General features: G+C 41.2%; 1 protein-coding gene and 1 long non-coding RNA gene across 4 annotated transcripts in view; one reads left to right on the forward strand and one right to left on the reverse strand.

Annotated features, from left to right (window-relative positions):
* LOC102168147 (uncharacterized) overlaps nucleotides 1-22,477 on the forward strand; it is a 27,227-nt gene continuing 4,750 nt past the window's right edge. Inside the window, exons 1-4 of one of the 3 annotated variants that reach the window (XR_301658.4) lie at nucleotides 1-129; nucleotides 5,443-5,643; nucleotides 11,080-11,241; nucleotides 12,828-13,093. This is a non-coding gene — a long non-coding RNA (uncharacterized LOC102168147). Of the gene's footprint in view, nucleotides 130-5,442; nucleotides 5,644-11,079; nucleotides 11,242-12,827; nucleotides 13,623-22,477 lie in introns of those variants that run through there. The other 2 variants (XR_001306862.3, XR_001306861.3) reach the window with 2 other exon arrangements.
* Nucleotides 13,094-22,477, reverse strand: part of HSD17B12 (hydroxysteroid 17-beta dehydrogenase 12) — a 149,721-nt gene continuing 140,337 nt past the window's right edge. The window contains exons 9-11 of the mRNA XM_021083164.2: nucleotides 22,226-22,291; nucleotides 14,405-14,554; nucleotides 13,094-14,136 (exon numbers count right to left, since the gene is read on the reverse strand). Coding sequence (XP_020938823.1) covers nucleotides 14,032-14,136; nucleotides 14,405-14,554; nucleotides 22,226-22,291 — 321 coding nt within the window. The 3' untranslated portion in view covers nucleotides 13,094-14,031. The remainder of the gene's footprint in view (nucleotides 14,137-14,404; nucleotides 14,555-22,225; nucleotides 22,292-22,477) is intronic.

Here is a 22,477-nt window from a genome sequence, read left to right on the forward strand (position 1 = left end):
GGTAGCTCTGTATCCTCGGCGGCGAGAGGGCCGAGTCGCTGAAGGTGCAGGTGGGAGGGCTGGGCTTCGAGGGGAGCACAGAGACTGAAGGTGCGGTGGAACCCCGAGAGGGGCAGGGATGTGGCGAAGGTAGGAATGAAATGTGTTTCCAAGGTCGAGGTCCCTCTAAACATCACCCTCACACGTTCCCTTCTCCCAAACTGGAGACGTCCAAGCTCCCTCCCACCTCTTTGGTCTGTGCCGAGAGAGCGACTGAGTACTAGGGAGGGCTGGTGGAAGGGCGGAGGCATTCGGGAACTTGGTCATAATGTGCTGAGAGAAAGGATTTGACTTTTACCCTAAAAGCCATTGATAGTGTAAGGTGCACCTACTTTATCTTCCAATTGCCGCCTGTACATACCTAAGTCATAGCACTTAGCACAGGACTGGGGACCACGCCTTATTCATCATGGTTCTACAGTGCTAACAAATTTTGCTTTAGAGTCTATATGCCATCATTTACTAGGCGTATAATCTAGGTCGAGTACCCTGCTTCTGTATAAAGTGGACTTAGGCTCTCTCGGGAGGATTTAAATGAGACAGTGCATTTAAATAATTTAGCACAATGCCTGGAACGCAATGGATACTCAGTAAAGGTTGATAGAAGAGTGTCTTCCCTTCACCCCGAGTTCTTGAGAAACATCTTTAAATTAGCCATGTTAAACCAAGTACCTCACAGTGTGAAAATAGCGAAAGTAGCACTAAATGAACTACTTTGTGCACGTTTTTCTCTAAGCTCTACCAAAGGATAGGTAGTCACTGTGGAAGTCTTCAAAATATACTTTATATTATATAGTGCTACCTTCAGGAAGCTCAGTGTACCCCATCAACAACCCTCAATTGTTGCTACTATCAAGTCTAATTTCATAGCATCCATTATTCTCTGTTATACTTTGTGACATTGAAGGGAAATGATTTATCCTTGAACTGAAAGGAGAGGAAAATGGTAAGGTCAGCCTGTAATTTTTATCTCCCCTGCCCCCATCAACTAATACTGTTTCAGTGTCTGCTCCTGACTCAGGAACTTATCTGTATCTTCCAAAGGATGTCATTTCTTTCTTTTCAATGATTATCGTTTTGGAACAGGAACAAAGAAGTCCTGGATTGTCCTCAAAGTAGAACATTTCTTAAAAATCAGTCCATGGTCTGCTTGCACCCCCAAATAACCACGTCACCTCTAACAGATTTAATAGAATCGCCTGTATTTTTTTTACCAAGTGCCCAAGGTAATTCTGAGAATGTTTGAAAACCTTTGGGATGCATGTAGGGTGACAAATTGTTCCAGTTTGTCTGGGACTTAGGTTTCCCAGGACACAGGATATCAAGTGCTAAAGCTGGAACAGTGCTGGGAAAACCGAGATGGTTGGTCACACTGTAAACATGTGGGTGTATAGTTTTAGAAAGATGTTCTCCATAGGTCTTGGCATCCTGGGTTTCCTCATTTCTATTTGCAGTATTTGTGTTTTTGTTAGGGGGCGGTAGTGGAAACCATGGGAGAGAGAATGAAGATGAGATGTATTGCCAGTCATTAGCTCTTTGAGTCTCGGCTCCAATGCCATCCTTCACTGCCCTGCTTGCAGTGGTATTACATTTCTCTCTTGCCACTTGGCTCAGGGTTAAGCGTCATCAGTGAAGGATACTGGAGGAATATTAGAGGAAGAAAGGGCTCTTTTCCCTGACTCCAGGGTATGCGTCTCAGCTGGCTTTGCAGGTGCCTGGGGACCAGCTGTGGTTGGCTCCTCTCTGTGCGCTGAATGAGTTGAATTTACACCCTTATTAAGCTTGAAATAGGGAACATCTGCTTGAACCCAGATGAAACTGACCACTTGAGCACCCCGAGCCTCCCTTGGCAGTGGAAGCAACTTGCTCTCCTGTGTCTGAGAAGACTAGTCCTTTTCTTGAGAACCCTGTGAAACCTTCACCTGAAGCAGATGACCTGAAAAGTACAGCCTAGGTCTGTGCTTGCTGAAGGGAGGGAGTGCTTTTGGATTCGTGCTTCCTTTTTTGTTGTGCTTCAGCATAGAGGTAGGCAGGGGCTGCTCTCTGTATCTTCTAGTTCTGTATATTAGAGTTTTCCTTTCCCCCTTGTAGGTAATACCCTATTATAGTTAATTATTATTCTTCCCTGTTTGAATGACTACATGGTTTCTGTCTCGTGCTTGAGTTCTGACTGTGTGGGTTTTTTGTTTGTTTTTTGTCTTTTCGCCATTTCTTGGGCCGATCCCTCGGCATATGGAGGTTCCCAGGCTAGGGGTCAAATCAGAGCTGTAGCCACCGGCCTACGCCAGAGCCACAGCAATGCTGGATCCGAGCTGTGTCTGGAACCTATACTGCAGCTCACGGCAACGTGGAATCCTTAACCCACTGAGCAAGGCCAGGGATCAAACCTGCAACCTCATGGTTCCCAGTCAGATTCGTTAACCACTGAGCCACGAAGGAAACTCCGAGTCCTGACTGGTACAGTGAGCATGTGATAGCAATGGCTACCAAGTGGCTGCCTCCAGGGTGAGCTTTAAACTGTGAATAATGTGTTTGCCTCTGATTTGGGTACTTATTATCCCTGGCTCTTAACTCCTTACATACCTTCTTGAGTCTCTTCACCTGAGACAACCTCCCTGGAGTCCCAATAGGTTTTGTTGGATCTGTTGTCTTGTCTCTAGTTCAAAACCAGCTTTGCTGGATCTGTTATCTAGCTTCTACGGCAAAATCAGCATTTCTCAGCATGTGGTTGGAGGACCATCTGCACCGGAGTCAGCAGGGACTGCTTGTAAATATGAAATTTCCACGCCCCCAACAAGATTCTGACGTAGGTGGGATGAGGCAGGGCCCAGCAATAATGATGCCTTCTTTTTTTCTTCTTTTGGTCTGGCCACAGCCACAGCCACAGCAAAGTCGGATCAAAGCTGTGTTGGTGACCTACATCACAGCTTACGGCAAAGTCAGACCCTTCACCCACTGATCGAGGCCAGGGATTGAACCTGTGTCCTCATGGTTACTAGTCAGATTCATTTCCACTGAGCCAGGAAGGGAACTCCATGCCTTGTTTCATTTTGCAAGAAGCTCTCAGAGTTCACTTTACCCTTCCCAGCTGCCTGCTTTCTTCAGGTGATTACGTTTTCACCCAACAGTTTTCTCATCCCTGGATGGCAAAACTGATAGATACTTTCAGTGATAATGCTTGGTGAGCCACACACCGTAACCTATTTTCACTTGCTGATTTTCACTCCAGGTTCTTGCCAAACATTCAGTTATATGCTACTTGTGGAGCTCTAGATGCTGAATTCCTGAGAAAATCCAATCCAAGGCCAGCATGCTAATAGCTCTCAGTTAAGGTGTCATGGAGAAATTCCCAGCTCATGTCTCAACTGCCAGAGGCTTGGTGTTTCCTGGCTCGAGGGAGGAGGGTGTTTGCCGGGAGGTTTTCAAGTCTCTGCCAACTTTAAACAGTGTTAAGGGAGAGGGGATGCTTCTCTAGGCTCCAGACAGGAACTCCTCCCGTTCAGTGCCCAGCATGCTTGCAGCTGCTGCTGGAAATAAAACCTTCCAGTGAACCAGAGTGTAAATGATATGAGGTACAATGAAAGAACTGTATCATGAGATATGAAATTATAGAAAGCAGACAGAAATCAGGGACAGGAGAGACCACTAGAGGTAATGGTCATCAGCAAAGACCTTTATGGCAAACAGGGAGTTATGTAGGGTTTTAAAGTATGTAGTATTCAGGGAGTTCCCATGAATATGCTTGTAATGAATCAGACTAGTACCCATGAGGCCTCGGCTCAGTGGGTTAAGGATCCGGTGTTGCTGTGAGCTGTGGTGTAGGTCACAGATGCGGCTCGGATCCTGCATTGCTGTGGCTGTGGTGTAGGCTGGCAGCTGCAGCTCCAATTCAACCCCTAGCCTGGGAACTTCCATATGCCACATGTGCGCCCTAAAAACCAAAAAACCAAAAAAAAAAAAAAAGATGTAGCATTCAAATGGTTCAAATATACTCTGATAGTTACACTACCCCTAAAAAGAGTAGGCTACAGTTCCACATCCATGTTTCTAAATAATAGCAAATAATATCATAAATTAACATTTTGTGAGAGCTTCTTGCATGCTAAGTGCTGCTTCAATTCTTACGTGCATACACTGATGTAATTTTCAGAGCAGGCTATGATGTAGTAATACAAATATCTGTCCCATTTACAAAGGAGAAAACTGAACTATCCTGCTCCATGATGCCACCATGCCACTTCTCTACAACTGCCTGGCAAAATGAAAGTCAAGTTAGGAAAGACAGGACCATTCCAGGAATGATACATGGAGCCATTTTCTGGGACCTCATAGCTAGTGTCCTTCAATGACTTTAAAAGTGAAGGGTTGGTAGCAATATAATCCAGCAGATCCAGTTGTTCCTGATGGCTTTCTCTAGATGGCTTAGCAGATCCCTCTTTATAGTTAGCCAGTCCTCAGAGCGGTGTGAACTGCATTATTTCAAGTGTATGAACTGTGTCTCAGCCTCGCTGCTTTCTTGGTGGATAGCTTCAGGAAAGTTACTTAAGCCCTCCCAAGCTTAGTTTTCCTCATCTGTTGGATTGTGTGAAGATTCACTTGTACATTCACTGATATACTAAATTAACCAACTAATAATGAGTACTGCCTATAGCCAGCACAGTGCTAGATGCTAGGGACAAAGTACTAATCAAAACAGACCTAGTTCCTGCCCTCATGGAGGTTGTAGTCTAGCCAGGGAGGTGGACATTTTAAAAATATTCCGTTTGTCCTATTTTATATAAGGCTATCAAAGGGAGACCTAACCTAGTGAAGTAATGTCCCCATTGTATGCTGAGTCCTAGGTTGGTTGTGAGTTGGACCCAATTCAGCTGGTGGGTTAGCAGCTGGTGGTTGGCTGGTCTAGACTCCCCTTAGCTCCATGTAGTCTCTCATCCTTGAACAAGCTCAGCATGTGCGTTTTAATAGTGGCATCAGGGGAGGTGTGTACAAACATACAGGAGACCTCTCTAGGCTGAGGCTTGTAAGTGGCACAGAACCACTTCTTCGTTTATTGGCCAAAGCAGGCTGGCCCAGGTTCAAGGATTGGGGAAATAGACTTCACTTCTTGATTGAAGTTGTTGCAACATCACATGCAGGTGTGGATACTGAGAGGAGTAGAGTATTAGAGCCTTTTTTTTGCAGTCATTCTACCACACCATGTGGTGGGAGCATTGGAGAAATGGAAAGAAAGTTCACATAGGAACAGAGAGTGAGGGAAAGAGTTTTCTAAGATGAGGTGGAAAGGAGTCAGATGGTGCAGGCCATCAGAAGCATAATAAACATTAAATGTTAATTTATATGTGAGATGAAGTATATGGTTAACATTAAACATGCACTCTCCCTTTCTTACTTTCCATCTCGTAGAATACTTTGAAACTGTTGTCAAGTCCATTTGTTTTAAGAAAATGATAGATTTACCTGATCTAAGGAGGTGAGACTGGAGCTGCGTTGGGAGAGGGCCCAGGCTGCTGACAGATAGACAGACACAAACCGTTCAGGATTCTTCTCCAGGTTTACAATCAACCTCATAGGACTTCAAAATAAAAACACCAAACAAAACTCCAGGTAAGAGCAGAAGTATCTTGACTTCTAAGAATTTCAGATAGAAGAATCACCAGATATGGAATGTGAAATGCCAAGGTATGAAACACTTTTGTTAACCTTTACAACTGAATTTTTAAAATAAGCCTGCACTAAAAAACCATGAATGACCAGGCAGATTTAAACAAGAACTAAAAAGAACTTTTAAAAATGAAAAATGTAACTGAAATTAAAATAGCAGTGAAAGCTTTAACAGCAGATAAAATACATGAAGGGAGAATCGGGGAACTGGAATGTAGATGTCAGGAAGTTATTCAGCCTGCATAACTCAGGGAGACAGGAAGGATGGGAAATATGAAAGAGAGGGTAAGAGACAGAATAAAGGTAACAAGAGACTTGGATGGAGAGAATGAAGGCTTTTCAGAAATGGCAAGAGACATGAATTCTTAGGTACAAGAAGCATAATGTTAACCGAATAGGATAAATTTTCAAAATTCCACACTTAGATGCATTGTCATAATGCTAAGGAACCCCAAGTTAAAGGGTATCTTAAAACTGGCCAGATGGAGTTCCCGTCGTGGCTCAGTGGTTAACGAATCTGACTAGGAACCGTGAGGTTTCAGGTTTGATCCTTGGCCTTGCTCAGTGGGTTAAGAATCTGGCATTGCTGTGAGCTGTGGTGTAGGTTGCAGACGAGGCTCGGATCCTGTGTTGCTGTGGCTCTGGTGTAGGCCGGTGGCTACAGCTCTGATTCGACCCCTAGCCTGGGAACCTCCATATGCTGCGGGAGCAGCCCAAGAAATGGCAAAAAGACACACACACACACACACAAAAATAACGCTGGCTAGAGATATATCACCTCCATGCCCTACAGATACTTCTGAACACTAACAACAGATGCCAGGAGTCAGTGGAATGATCATGTATTTCATTAACTTTAAAATGCTGTCAATTCTGGGAGTTCCCATCATGGCACAGCAGAAACAAATCCAACTAGTATTCATGAGGATTTGGGTTTGATCCCTGGCCTTGCTCAGTGGGTTGGGGATCTGGTGTTGCTGTGAGCTGTGGTGTAGGTCACAGATGAGGCTCGGATCCCAAGTTGCCATGGCTCTTGTGTAGGCCAGCAGCTGTAGCTCTGATTTGACCCCTGGCCTGGGAACTTCCATATGCTGCAGGTGCAGCCTTAAAAAAAAAAAAAAAAGTAAAATGCTATCAATTCTACATCATGCCGTTGTTTTAAATATAGCACCAACAAAGGGGAAAAAAAGAGTGCCAATTTAACTATTCTATGCACCAGAAAGTTCTGAGATATGAGAGGTGTGCAAAGTGATAAACATATAGTAATTTATTGTATGCCAACATGTTTGTATAATGAAAACCTCTCATTTATAGGGTTAAAAAAACCCCAGAAATTAAAATTCTGATCTACAAAAAACATGTAAGTTAGGAAAGTGTTGATCAGAATAATAGTGTTTTAAAGACCATATGTTATTAAAGAAGGGGTTATGATCCCAGGCAACTTTAGGTTGTATCGCATATGCACTGAAAATGTTCAGGAGTAAAGACAAGGAAAATATAGAGTATAAAACTTCCAAACTAGTACAGGGGAAGAAATGGACTAAAAAAAACCTTTTTTTGAGCCAATCAAAAATGGAGAAAAAAGGAACATACAAAAGATAAATAGCACAAAATAACATGATAGAAAGAAGTCTTCATGTTTTAAGAGTTATGATAAATGTAAGTGGAATAAACTTGCCTATAAAAAGCAAAGACTACCAAATTAAAAAACCCTACTCCCAAATCCAAGTTTATTTGGCTTACAAAACATAAATATGTAGGATGATAGAAGGGAACGGAATTTTAAAATACTACTAAAGACTAACCAAAATAAAGCAGAAGTAGCTAATTTGATATCATAGAAAACAGATTTTTTAACAAGGCTGTCAGCACAGGACCAAAAAAGAGTTCAACTCGCCAGGAAAACAGAATTCTAAAGTTTATTCACCTAAAAAAGTAGACTCAAAGTGTATAAAGTGAAAACTGATAAAATAGGGGAACTTGACAACTCCATCTTTACAGTGAGAGAATTCGAAATATTTCTCTGTTATTGACAGTTAGGCAGACAGAAGTTAGTAAAGAGTTGGAAGATTTGAACACAATGAAAATGGACATATATTAATGGACATTGAAAAATCACAGAAAATAAACATTCTTTTTAAGCACATATGGCACATTTAAAAAATTGGTCATACCTAGACATAAAATGAGCCTCAAAAATTTCTAAGAGGTAGAGTTCCCATTGTGGCTCAGTGGTTAACGAATCCAACTAGGAACCATGAGGTTGTGGGTTCTATCCCTGGTTAAAGATCCAGCGTTTAGGTCGAAGACTCGGCTTAAATCTGGCATTGTTGTGGCTGTGGCATAGACCGGCAGCTACAGCTCTGATTAGACCCCTAGCCTGGGAACCTCCTCTGCTGTAGGTGCGGCCATAAAAAGACCAAAAAAAAATATATATATATATTTTTTTAAGAGGTACTTTTTAAAAAGTTTACATTTGTATTAGTTTCCTGTGGCTGCTGTAACAGTATCACAAACTTAGGGGCTTAAAATAAGACTATTCTCACAGTTCGGGAGGCCAGAAGTCCAAATTCAGTTACTAGTCCAAGTCAGTGTTGGCTGGGCCCTGCCTCCTCCAGAATGGCCACGGAGAATCCATTCCTGGCCCCTAACAGCTTTTGGTGGCTCATAGCATTCTTTGGCTTGTGGCTCCATTACTCCAGTCTCTACCTCTGTGGTCACATTTTTTTCTCCTCTTCTATTTGAGATCTTTCTCTGCTTACCTTTTTTTTTTTTGTTTTTTTTTTTTTGGTCCTTTTAGGGCCGCACCCAGGGCATATGGAGATTCCCAGGCTAGGAGTGGAATCAGAACCACAACTGCTGGCCTATGCCACAGCCATAGCAATGCCAGATCTGAGCCGTGTCTGCAGCCTACACCACAGTTCACAGCAGCACAGATCTTTAACCCACTGAGCAAGGCCAGGGATTGAACCTGCGTCCTCATGGATGCTAGTCAGGTTCATTTCCAAAGAGCGACAAGGGGAATTCCTCTCTGCTTCCTTCTTATTTTAACACATTTGCTTTATCATTTTTTGTATACCTGTTTTTGGAAACTTGCATATATAATGTCCCATTATCCCTACAATACTCTAGTGTGGATTTGCTAAAAAAACAAGGACTTTTTCTTAAGTAACCACAGCACAGTGTTCAAACTCGGGATATTAACATGGATACCATTCCTATTATCTAATCTACAGACTTTATTCAAATCTCACCAGTTGTCTCAAAATTGTCCCTCATAGCAAAAAGAAATTTTTCTCAACCAGGATTCAATCTAAGATCATGTGTTTTGCCTTTACCTGTCCCATTTCTTTTGTCTTCTTTCATCTGAAACTTTTGACAAGCATAAGCTGGTTATTTTGTAGAATGTCCTTCAGCTTATTTTTACCTTTCTTCTTGATTACATTCAGTTTACACATTTTTGCTAGGAATACCACATAAGCGATGTCGTAGCTTCTTAGCTCATCACATCAGAACGCACATAATGTAAAATTGTCTTATTAATGGTGATAGGAATACAAATTTTTTTAAAGGAAATACATTTACAAAAACTTGAATTTGTGGGGGTTTTTTGTTTGTTTGTTTTTGTTTTTTGCGTTTTAGGGCTGTGCCCGTGGCATGTGGAAGTTCCCATGCTAGGGGTCCCATTGTAGCTGCAGCTGCTGGCCTATGCCACAGCCACATGGGATCCAAGCCATGTCTGCGACCTACACCACAGCTCACAGCAACGCTGGATCCTTAACCCACTGAGCAAGGCCAGGGATCAAACCTGCATCCTCATGGATACTAGTCAGATTCGTTTCCGCTGTGCCACAAGGGGAATGCCCTTAAATTTGTGTCTTTAAAGATATTTCTAAACAATTTATAGCTCATAGAAATCATAATGTCAATTTGTTAACATTAGCACTGAAGAAGAAGACATTTGTATATATACATGTTTGTGTGCACACAATTGTGGGGTGTAGTAAAAGATAATTTAACTTAGAGCCTTAGATGTTTATGTAAGGATAGAAAAAATATTGAACCTAATGTCCAAATTATGAAATAAGAAAAATAGCAGAACAAACCTCCAAAAAGCAGGAGAACAAAAAGGCAGAGAGGATCAACAAAGCCAAAAGTTGGTTCTTTAAAACTTCTGGCAAAATGGTCAAGGAAAAGAAAGTGAGAAGACACAAACAACGTTGGGAAAGGAAACATAAGCACAGAGAATTTAAAAATAAGAAAGCTCAGGAGTTCCCATTGTGGTGCAGCGGAAACGAATTCTACTAGGAACCATGAGGTTGAGGGTTCGACCCCTGGCCTCACTCAGTGGGTTGAGGATCTGGCCTTGCCATGAGCTGTGGTGTAGGTCGCAGACGGGGCTCAGATCCCACACTGCTGTGGCTGTGGCGTAGGCCGGCGGCAACAGCTCCGATTTGACCCCTAGCCTGGGAACGTCCATGTGCCAGGGGTGTGGCCTTATAAAGAAAAAAGACAAAAAAAAAAAGAAAGTTCAATTTGCTTTATGCTAATAAATTTGGGGGGGAGGGATGAGTAAATACTTAGAAAAAACTTTTTTTTCAAAATTAACTGAAGGAAAAAATAGAAACCCTGAGTAGTCTTAGTACCTTTAAAGCAACATAATCAGTAGTTAAAAATCTTGCCACAAATAAATATTAGGGCTAGGTTATTTTACACACTTTTAAAGCAAAGTTTGTCTCAATCTTACAGATTTTTCTAGAGCATAGTAAAGTAGGCAGCACTCCCAGCTCATTTAATGCAGTTATATCTTTATATGAGACCCAGGCAAATATGAGAAAGATTGCAAGCCCATTTCTTAAATACAGATGCAGAAATTCCACATAAAACACCAGCAAACTGAATTCAGTAGTGAATAAAGATAGTGAAATAAGGCCAAGAATGTAAAGATGATTTATTTAATACTAGAAAGTTGAAACTAAACTAAAGCAAGATCTCTTAAATCTTCTGGAACCTAGTATGGACTTCAGATACTATGCTTGAAAAATACCAGGTGTGCTCTCTCCTTGGGTTCTTTGAGGACTGGCCTGCCTGAAATGTTCTGCCCCAGAGAGCAGAAAGGGTTGCTCAAGACTGTTCAAATGCCGTGAGCATTTTATGTAACATTGCAAGCCTCCCATCCTCACCCTGACACATGGATTCCCCAGCCTACTTAACCTTCTTTCACTTTCCCCACAGCATGTAGCACTTACACTGCGTCATTATTCCTTCTGTTTATTACCTGTCTCCTCCTTTGCTCCCTCCCCGTTTCCCCGCCCCCTGCCCCAGCTCAAGTGTAAGCTCAACTGGGGCAAGAATTTTTGTCTGCTTTGTTCATTGTAGTTTCTCCAGCATCCAGAGTAAATGGCACATGGTTGGCAGCCAAACCGCACACAACAGTTTGTCTAGAAACTTTTGTGACAAGGAACACAAGCTAGCCTTATTTCCTTTAAGGATTACTGTTTGCGGTAATTTCACCACTTCACTTGCTTTTCACTGACACAGGTAAGGAGAGTGGACAAAGCCAGAATATTACCATTTATCATGTTCACATTTTTTTCATCTAATATGTTTGTGTTCATGCTAGAAACAATGGTTCATTTCTAGATATTTCCATATAAATCTCAATGGAAAGAAGAATTACATTTCCACAAGGGAATTTTAATTCTGACCATATTTCTGTTTTGCATCATGAATAGCATAAATATGCTAACCTAAAAATAATAGAAAGTCACGAAATAGTGAGTCCTTAACATTTTTTAATTTAGTTTCCAACATATTAAATAAGCGTTGATCATTTGTGCTGTTTTTTATTTGTTTGTTGGCTACACCCACAGCATGTGGAAGTTTCTGGGCTAGGAATCAAACCTGTCACCTTAACAGTGACCTGGGCCACTGCAGTGACAATGCCAGATCCTTAACCCAGTGTGTCACAAGAGAACTCCAGATTTATTTGTTTTGATACTGGTAATCTACAGAGCGAAGTCGCAGAATCCAGGACTACCAAAATCTCCAGGCAGTTTTTGGTGTCAAAAGGCTTCAGAAATTATAGTACTACTTCAGCTCATTTCCTCCTCATTGGGCACTATTATCACAGTAAATCTCCTCTTTCACACGGAATCAGCACAATTTGTATTGGTATTGGCATTGCTGTTTATATAAAGTTAGGTTCTCTTGTATTTCAATGCAACAAATATCAAATGAGAACTCAGAATTTCTCATTAGGGTAGAGCCCCTTTTGAGGAAATGATGACCAATAATATCTTTATTTATTCCCACTGCATGTGGGCTTGACCTGAGGACAAATCAGAATGGCACACATCATTCTGTGTGTAGGACAAGGCCTCTCCCACCCCACTCCACCCCTCATGCTATTATACTGAAAGGAAAATGAAAGAATAATAAATTAAAATCCAGCTTTCTATGCCGTGAGGTAAGCTGAGTCTAGATAAATAATACTATCTTCTACTCTACTTTAGTGTTCAAACCCTTTCTAGTGCACATCAGACTATCAAATCAAGTCAGTGTAAAGTTAAGTCTAAAAATCATGCATCACTGTTTTGTAGGTTTTGGGAATAGTGGTTTCCCTTTCAGTACTATTTTTCATGTGCCTGGAAACATCGATTTTTCATGTTGTCATCTTCAACTTGGAGTGTAAAATACAAGAGGATACTTGCTAGGCTGAAGCAGTCAAAGCCATAGCTTAGAAGTTTTGAGTGTGCTAAGGGATCCCTCGGCCAGAAGACAACTATTTTCTAAATGGGATATAAAGAGAAGTACTTTATATACTTGTGAACCAATCCCTCTCCCTCACTACCAACTCTCCACCAAAACCACGACCACAACCAACCAACAGAAGTGTGAGAGCAAATGACACACTGCCCAGGTCACTGTGGTGTCAACATTACTACAACAAAATAAGAGGGAAAAGAAGGCAATGCGTTTTTCATCAGACTAAATTTATTCAATTTACGTGACTTCTTTATTCTGAAATTATGCTCTTCCTATTTGGGGAGTGCTAAAATGTCTTTTCTTTTATATAATGATGCCAATAGCAGATGGTAACTTGGGTTTTTCTGTTTTTGTTTTAGGTCCTTAGCTGGCAAGTCAGAAAGCTAGAAACGCTTAAACACCCCAATTTAAAAAATGTCTTCTGCAAATTTACTAGTGCTTAAAACTCAGGGCCAGCCTAGGTGAAGACTTACCTTCCATGTTGCATGTTTACAACATTGAATTGTTTCTTAGCAATTTTCCCACACAAGTTATGTAGCAGGATGAAAGTCTTAATTTATATTAAACCAGTATAAACATGGCTGTAATTTCCCACACCAAAGAAATACATTTTCAATCAACACCATGGTTATATTCATCTTTTATTAAAGCTAGCTATATAGGATACCAATTTAAAATTGGAATGCAGCTTCTCTAATGTCATTATTGTTTGAGGAGTAGCCTATTGTCACACATGTGAGCACTACTGGTACAATGCAAAAGCAAAGAAGCGGGGGTCCAAAGAAGCCACCTTCCTGGGTGGCACTGGATGTACATTTTGGCCTCTCAGTGTACATTTTGGCCTGTTTACCTTTATAAACCACACCATAAAGCATACATTTAAACTGAGAAGAAATATGTATGAGAGGAAAGCATATTTCAATGGGCTTCATGAGTCAAAAATAACTTCATATTTCATCATGTTTATGTCATCAGCTACCCCTTGAGAAAGAAAAGTTCCATATAAATGTGTGATCTGAGACATACTTTTAGAAAACCTTAACAGAGAGCTATGCAAATTGCAGTGTGTCCTACCATGAGTGAATCAATTAATCTCCACTCCTTCAAAGTATTAAAAGCAAAAAAATAAAAAATCTCTTAAAAAATTTAAAAAAGGGGGGGTAGCGGGCTATTATTTTTTAGAGTATGTTTCAGAGAAAATACAAGGATAGCTATCACTGGCAGGTGGGCCAGATGAAGCTCTGAAGCCTTATGTCTGACACTCTCGTTCTGTGATTTGCTATCATCATGTTCCTTCCTGTTAAGCAGGTCTTGGTAATGTAAGTTTTATAGCCATTTTATATGAGCTTTTCATGTTAAATTTCGAATTGCTCTTAGTAGCATCCAGAATACATGTCAGGCACTCCCGAGAGCAACTTCTGCTTTCCTTCCAATTATGACAACATTTAACTTTATCAGTAACTGTTAACATGACAACCGAAGATTTGGAGATGGTGCGTGCCTTGCTGTGAACATGCCTAGGCTGCAGCATATGGCCAAGTTACTCAATGCAGTTATCAATGCTTAGTTCATCTTCATTTTCTTCAGATAGCGAACCCGTATGGAGTTGCCTGAATACATGGCGATTTTGAAATACAGCCAGGAAGGCAGGCTTGCGCTTACTGAGGCCTAGGGAAAGAAATGGGGAGATTTGGCAATTAAGGCCTACAGTTTGAACTCATTTGAAACATAGGATCTTACAGTTTTACCCTATGTTGTTTTTATTGATAGGTAGATTTTAGAGTCTTGGGTAATACAGTTTAAAATAAAACACAGATGTCTTGTTAGTAAGTCTAGACAATGTCTATATGCTAATGTATCACATACTACTTTGGGATGCAATGGGGAAGAAACCTCAAATGAAAGTACTGATTTGGGACTTAAAAAATCTACATACCACAAGAGAATGGATCGGGTATCCGTTGGTTCGAGATTGCACGCCGATGGTTTTCATTGCAGACTTCACAAACGTCTCTGGAGAGGGCTTGTCCCAAGTTGGCCTTTTAATTTTAGCCAGTTTTGTGGCGACATAGTAGGGCAGGACACTCTAGAAAGGCGATACACCCGCCCCCAGAAAAGCATACCATTGATTAGAAAGGCTACAAACTCAGAATTTGGTGATGCTTGACTGTTCTTTGTGGCAGAAATATTCTGAAGAAATCTAAACTTTGTATCTTCAGAGAGAGAAGAAAAGAGAAGCAGCTATCTGAAGCTACCTGGATAGAACATATGACAGCATAAAACAAATTATAAAAAACCAACCTATCAATACAACAGTTTGAGACTAGAGAAAGTATTCGAAATAAGCAGAAACATATCTTTTTTTGAGCCTTTTAAAGGAAGGCATTAAATCTAGAGGGTGGAGATTCGGGGGCACAATGCTTTCTACTCTGACTAAACAGCATAAACTAAATCTCCACTACATATGAGATTTTTGACATTTTATCCCTCTAAAGAGATAACATTAATTTTCTCTATCATTTATGGTTAATAAGCTTGATTAGCTTTGGTCCCTCTAAAGTAAATATTTCACATTCTCCGCTTGGGGCTACCACCTTTTTCTTTTTTCATTTTCTTTTTAGGGCAGCACCCACGGCATATGGAGGTTCCTAGGCTAGAGGTCGAATCAGAGGTACCGCTGTCAGCTTATACCACAGCAACACCAGGTCCAAGGCACACCTGCAACCTACACTGCTCTAGGCAACACGGGATCCTTTAGCCCACTGAGGGAGGCCACAGATAAGAGTTCTCATCTTGGTGGATACTAGTTGGGTTCTTAACCCGCTGAGCCACAACAGGAACTCCTTGGTCACCACTTTTCTTCCCTAGTTTCTTACTATTCTGCTTCTGAGTTTTATAAACTTTGCCAGTGACAAGATAGGACCCCCTCCTTTATTTGTTTCAGGGAGACAGGATAACAGTATGGAAACAACTTGGGTAACTAACAGACTCTAGACAGGACTGATGCGGGATGAAATATCTGAATACTACCTTTTAGAGGAACTTAACCAGGTTAGGTTCTTTATTGCTTATACTTGCTGCATTTTGGAGACGCTTCAACACAGAAAGTAAGGAAACTCTATGGCAGCAAGGCTTGGGTCATGACACAAGAGGCTGCTTCTACAGTGAGACATAGTTGTATACCAAGGAGTGAATGGACGCTGTTTATCTGACATGTGTGAAAGGAAAAGGTGTAAACTACAATGAAACTTCCATCAAGGAAGAGGATCTATTTCAATGCATGGTGGGCCCCATCAGAAACTTCATTAATTGAGGGAGCAATAAGATACAGATGTGCTCCAGACCATAGATTGTCTTCCTGCTGAGAGCTGGGCCGTTCCCTTATCTCTTGTATTCTTCCCACTCCCAGGTATGAGTCTGCCTCATGTAACTTCAGCTCGCCTGTTAGAACCATGAACCCCAAGGGCCTACGACTGTCACTCGCTTTCTCTTAATCCCTGCAGCCACAAACCTACACGAAGTAAACTAACTTCCCCAAAGTACTTCAATACTTGGGCCAACTTTGATTAGGTGACTTTGGATTTTTAGAATTTGTTTATTGGAATTAGTGCTATACACTTATTCCTCCCTAAAAAAAGGAAAACTTTTTTGTCAAACGGGTCTTTATTTTTATTTTATTTATTTTTTTGTCTTTTTGCCTTTTTTAGGGCCGCTCCCCCGACACATGGAGGTTCCCAGGCTAGGGGGTCGAATCGGAGCTATAGCTGCCAGCTTATACCAGAGCCACAGCAACGTGGGATCCGAGCTGCATCTGCGACCTACACCACAGCTCAGGGCAACGCTGGGTCCTTAACCCACTGAGCAAGGCCAGGGATCGAACCCGCAACCTCATGGTTCCTAGTTGGATTCGTTAACCACTGCGCCACGACGGGAACGCCAGGTCTTTATTTTTAAAATCATGTTGCTACAAGGATCCAGTATATGAAAGCCCAAACCAAAGACAGAGTATGAAATGCAGAGCTCAATGAGGCTCTAATAGTGGGTAGGGAAAGAAAAGTTGGTTCATTGAGCTGAGTAGCAAACAAAGTAAAGAGAGCGTGCATATACTCTGATTCAAATAACAAAGGAATATAAGTGAACCATGGCACACACCTATGCCTCAAAAAAGGGAAAAAAAAATTTTTTTAAAAAACCTCCCCATATATAGATCATAAGTCTGCCAAGAGTATTGCCTGCATAGTTTTGAGCTTCTCAGGATAAAAATGCTCTAATAATTATACCTTCCAATCACATAATTATGTTATAATCCTCCCTCCTTTTCTCTCTGTGGCATAACGTTGGACTGTTTTGATCTCATAGAAGAATTAAGTCGCACTGCCTGGCTGAACCACTTGATGGTGCCACAGGTTAACTCATCATTCAGCTCAAGCATCCAGTTGGTCTAGACAAGGTCCTGTCTCTGGAGGAGGGGACCAGATACACAAGGAAATTCTATTCTGGAAAGGGTATTTGTTTGCACAGTGGTTTAGAATCAAGGCAGTTAACATGGCCTAGCAGAGGATGGAAAGGATTCAGAGATGAAATTACTTTTGAGCTAAGTCTTAATAAAGTGGAAGAGTTCGCCAGGTAAACAGAAGGGAAGAACATGGTGAGTAATAGGAACAGCGGGAGCAAAGCAAAGGGGATACAGGGAGCAGGATGTTCTCAGGGATATGAGTAGCTCAGTGCGGTTCCAACATTGGAAATGTGTGAAGCAGTGGTGAGAGGAAGGCTAGACAGTGCTGATAACGAAATCCAGTCGCCACCAGTACATCACAGTACCTCACAGCATAAACTCTGTGATGACATGGCCCTAGCCTAGCACGCAGGAGCGGCACAAAGATGTACTGAATGAATTAGCAACAGAGCACTTCATTACGGCAACACTGAATAGAGCTGTAGCATCCCTTTCTTCTAATGCAGTCCAGAAAATCAATGCTACCAGGAAGGTGACAGTGTAATATAAGAGTTTAAACCAAAATTCTAGACATTCCGAAGCTTAAGCAAGATTATCTAAACAAAGGCAAACTTACAGGTCTCAGTTACTTGCCCAGAATTTTAAAAGGAGTATTTCAAGTTATGTAGAAGTAAAGAAGTGTCTTATCTGTCAGTGTCGTCTAGGCATATCCATAAACAGTTCAACAAAAACCCAATGAATGATCATTAATCCACTTTTCCTGTCTACTCAGGGAACTATTAGAGTGAACAGGTCAAGAAGATACTTGTACTTTTGCAGGAAGTATTTAGGGCAGAACAAATTTCAAAGTTGCTTAAACTCGACAATTTGCCATCAATAAATATTGCCAGCTTGGAAACAACCTGAACCTTGACAGCCACAGATGCAGGCAAGTGCCCTGGTCTTTGCACTTAGAATCCCAAACTGAAAATAATTAACTAGGCCATAAAGCAAAGCTGGTGATATCTTGTCCTTGCTTAGCCTATTAAAAAAAATCCCTGGAGCCAAACCTGGTAACTTTTTTCTTTTCAGCTGTAGCTCTGATTCGACCCCTAGCCTGGGAACTTCCACATACTGCGGGTGCAGCCCTCAAAAAAGCAAAAAATAAAATAAATAAATAAAAGAAAAACTTGGCTGAATTTCTATATCCTGTAAGAGGTGTAAGAACACCATTTTCTATAGAAAGTGACTGACGTAACCACCAGAATATCTGAGTCCTTTCTGGATACAGATTTAATGTGGTTTGAAGGACTAAAGGACATTTTAGGACGATGAAGAAAAGCGACGACGTCATCTGACTCTTTTTTGGGCCACTCCTGTGACATGTGGAGGTTACGGGCCCAGGGACAGAACTTGTGCCACACTGGTGATCTGAGCCACAGCAGTGACAACGCCAAATCCTTACCCGCTAGGCCATCCGGATTGGTCATGTGGGTTTGAATACCACCAAGGTCTGTGCTCTTTTTGGGGGTGTCCTGCTTCTCCCCAGGGTGCGACTCTACACCATAGTTTTCTTCCTTTGAGCTGGGAAGCATGTCTCTGGAAATGCTCTCAACAAGGAGATCACTTGCTAACCAAAACCATCCCTTAAGGTTTCATTTTCCCAACCAGAGGAAAGGTGAAGATGCCAGATCCTTAGCCACTAGGCCACCAGGGAACTCCCATCTGACTTGTTTTTAATAAGATCACCCAGAAAAGAGTACGTGGGATGGAGTGGAAGGGGAAACCAGCTGATAAACACTCCCAGACCAAAAAAGCGGGCAGACATAATGTAGCACCAGAGAAAAACCAATAATTTTTAACTGAGCTTCATTTGGAGCAGATTTTTTTCTTTCTTTCTTTTTTTTTTTAAATCCCTTGTCAGAATTAGCATGAGATTCTCTTCTACTTCAGCATTCTGATGTGTTCACATAGAAATGACAGCAGTACTTTTCCTCACAAATCTTTCAGTTTTTGTTCACCAAATTCATTGTAAGTTTAAACCTTGAATGAATACCTATGAAGGAATACAGGGGTCAATGGCATTACATCACGTACAACTCGATATTGGGGAAAAAGAAAAGTTTATCAAAGCAAAATATTTCAGAAAACAAATGCTATCACATTTTCGTAGTAGCTGCTAGCCACATCAGGTCAATGGGCAGAATATGCAGAAAGGATCTCTTGAGGGAAGCCAGACGTGGAGATGAGAGAGACACAGTCTTATCTGTTCATGGAATTTTAGAAATCTCTCGTCTATGCTCACAAGGCCTAAGGCTCCCTTTTGTCACTGAAACACTTGCAGCTTCTGGTCACTCTGCCCCCAGGTCACCCACTAATGGACCTTTAAGGTTCCCGGTTGGTCTCAGCAGTGTTTAAAAATTATTAAATTAATAGCTTGAATATAATACATTCATCAGAGTGAGAAAATGGCACAACACTGGGTGGCACATGACGCCCGACCTCCCTCAAGGGTTTTGCTAATTTCCTTTTTACCAAAATACAACACATGCCACGCAGCAGGTTCAAGCTGTTAGCATTAAAGTAACTCGTGTGAGGGAAGGGGGAAAGGAGGGAGTATGGCAGCTCCATTTCAAATTCAGGAATCTCGACAACTCCGTCCTCCCCAGGGTACCCTATATTTATGGGAAGCTGAGACTCAGACTAACACCAAAGGGCTATGACATTGAAGGATCCCTGGAGGGTAAGGATTTAGAGGAAGGAGGCTCAAAATTGACCCTGGAAAATGAGGAAACATTTACCTTCTGGACATAAGGGAGGAAACGGAACTAAGCAGACCAGCACCTTCTGGCTCGTAGCTGCCTGAGCATGAATGAGTGTTCAGTGCTGTCCCAAAGGCCTGGAGCAGGTCGCCCAGTGGTTAAAAGCAAAGGCTTTGGTGCCAAACAGACTCGGACCTCAGTCTGGGCTTAACCTCTCTGAACCCCGACTTCCATAAATTTAAAGATGAGGCTCACACCATCTTAGGGGAATCGATATGACATGCAATGAAATACATGGAAACATAAGAAGTGCTCAGCACTGTGCCCAAAAAGTACCCCCTTAAATAGTAGCTATTGTTATTATGATTGATCATTTGGGGCATCAGGGTACAAAACGGAAAATCCGAGGGTTGAAACCATAGTGAATACCAGACGTGTAAAGAGGTGGCTAAAGGCTGTGGGCGTGAGCAGGAAAGGGAAAGACCTGCAGCTTCTCCCAAGACATTGTTTAAAGTCTGCCTAAGCACGAAAATACCGTGAACTGTTATTTCTTTGTGTGGAACAGTAACTGATTTGAGATAAATACCCATAAAACTCCTACATTTGCTTTCTCTTGTATTTTGTTAGCTACATTAAAAAAAAAAAAATCCAAAGCCTCTATAAAAATTAAGTCAAAATGGATTGAAGGTCTAATGGATCTTATGAGCTAAACTATAAACCACTTGAAAGAAAACATGGGGAAAAGCCTTATGACATTTAATTTTGCAATGATTAAAAGGTGGAAAAGGCACCAAAAGCGCAGGTGACAACCACAGAAAATAGACAAATTGGACTACATCAAAATTAAAACTTTTGGGCTACAAAGGACGCTAGCCATAGCGAGAAAAGGTAACCCATGGGGTGGGAGAAAACATTTGCAAATCGTGTATCTAATAAAGGGTTAATATCCAGAATACATAAAGAACTCCTACAATTCAAAACTAAATAGTAAACAACCCAAATGAAAAAAACGGGCAAAGAATGTGAATAGACATTTCTCCAAAGAAGATAACCAAAGGGCCAATCAACACTTGAAAAGATGCTCAATATCACTAATCATTAAGGAAATCAAATCAAAATCAAAACCACAATGTGATGCCACTTCCCACTCATAAGGATGGCTATTATTAAAAACAAACAGAAAAGAAAAGAAGTATTGGGGAGGATGTGGAGAAAATGGAACCCTTATGCATTGTTGATGGGAATGTAAAATAGGGTAGCTACTGTGAAAAGCATTAAAGCGATCCTTAAAAAAAAGAATTATGACATGATCCAGCAATTCCATTTCTGGATACACATCCAAAAGAACTGCAAGCAGGGTCTCAAAAAAATAGGTGTACACCCATGGTCACAGCAGCATTATTCGTAGCAGTCAAGAGGGAACACCAACTCAGAATTCCCATTGTGGCTCAAACAGTTAACGATCCTGACTAGGATCCATGAAGATGAGGATTTGGTCCCTGGCCTCGATCAGTGGGTTAAGGATCTGGCATTGCTGTGAGCTGCTGTGTAGGTCAAAGATACAGCTCAGACCTGGCGTGGCTGTGGCTGTGGTGTAGGCTGGCAGCTGTCGCCCCAATTTGACCCCTAGACTGGGAACCTCCATATGCTACGGGTTTGGCCCTAAAAAGAAAAAAAAAAAAAAAAAAAAAAAAAAGCAGCAGCAACCCAAATATCCATCAGCAGATGAATGAATAAACACAATGGGATTCAGCCTTAAAAAGGAAATTCTGACACATGCTACAATAGGGATGAACCTCGAGGACAATATGCTAAGTGAAACAAGACAGTCACAAAAAGACAAATACTGTCCAATTCCACAGTACCTAGTGTAGTCAGAGTGAGAGAGACAGAAAGTAGAATGGCGGTTATCAGGGGCTGCAAGAGGGGGAAATGCAAAGTTACTATTGAATGGATACAGAGCTTCAGTTTTGGAAGATGAAAAAAGTCCTGCAGGTGGAAGGTAGTGAGAGTTGCCCAACAATGTGTATATACTTAATGCCGCTGAACTGAATACTTAAAAGTTACTTAGATGGTGTTTTCGATTATATATATTTTAACCAAAATTTTAAAAAGTAAAAAAATCACTACCGCACATACGTCTTCCTGGTGTATGCGGTCATCCTCACTCTAGTAAAAGTTAGCTTTAGTCAGCTCTCTCCTCTCTTGTGATTATTACACTGTGGCTTTGGAATAACCACGGTGCTCCTTACATACCTGACAGCTGAGAGATATGGATAGTCTAATTCTCTCAAAATAAAATCATAAGAACTTACAATTATTATGCACCAACCATTTACGCTGTTCTACTTTAGGTGTTAACCACTTAAAAATTCTAGGGAGTAATTGTTTAAAACCTAGACCTAAATGCATAAAGGAAAAGAAACTGTGTCTTTAATGGTGTGCTAACGTCACATTCACTTACTTAGGAATGTGATTTTCTTTCGTTGCCAAGACAGCAATGGTTGCTGTGGAAACCTCACAAAAACAGGGATACTTAACTGAAACAAACTCCACTCACCTGCACAATGACGCCCTTGCTCTTATATTCCTCATGGAGGCACTGAGAGAAGAAATCTACAAAAGCCTGGGAGGGGGTAGGAAGGAGAACACACATGTACATTACATCAATCAGCCTGATCTGTAGTCCGTAGCCATGGAAACAGAAATAATCAACTAACCATTTAACACTATAGTTTCTAATCATTCTTTTCATTTCAAATACAGAAGACCTTAAAAAAAAAACCCTTAAAACCTGAAGTTTTCTGTATCT

This window comes from Sus scrofa, chromosome 2 (assembly GCF_054392235.1).
Source record: "Sus scrofa isolate SSC_HxYL_T2T_F1_AM1 chromosome 2, Sscrofa_HxYL_maternal_Yorkshire_Landrace_v2.0, whole genome shotgun sequence".
Classification (NCBI taxonomy): domain Eukaryota; kingdom Metazoa; phylum Chordata; class Mammalia; order Artiodactyla; family Suidae; genus Sus; species Sus scrofa.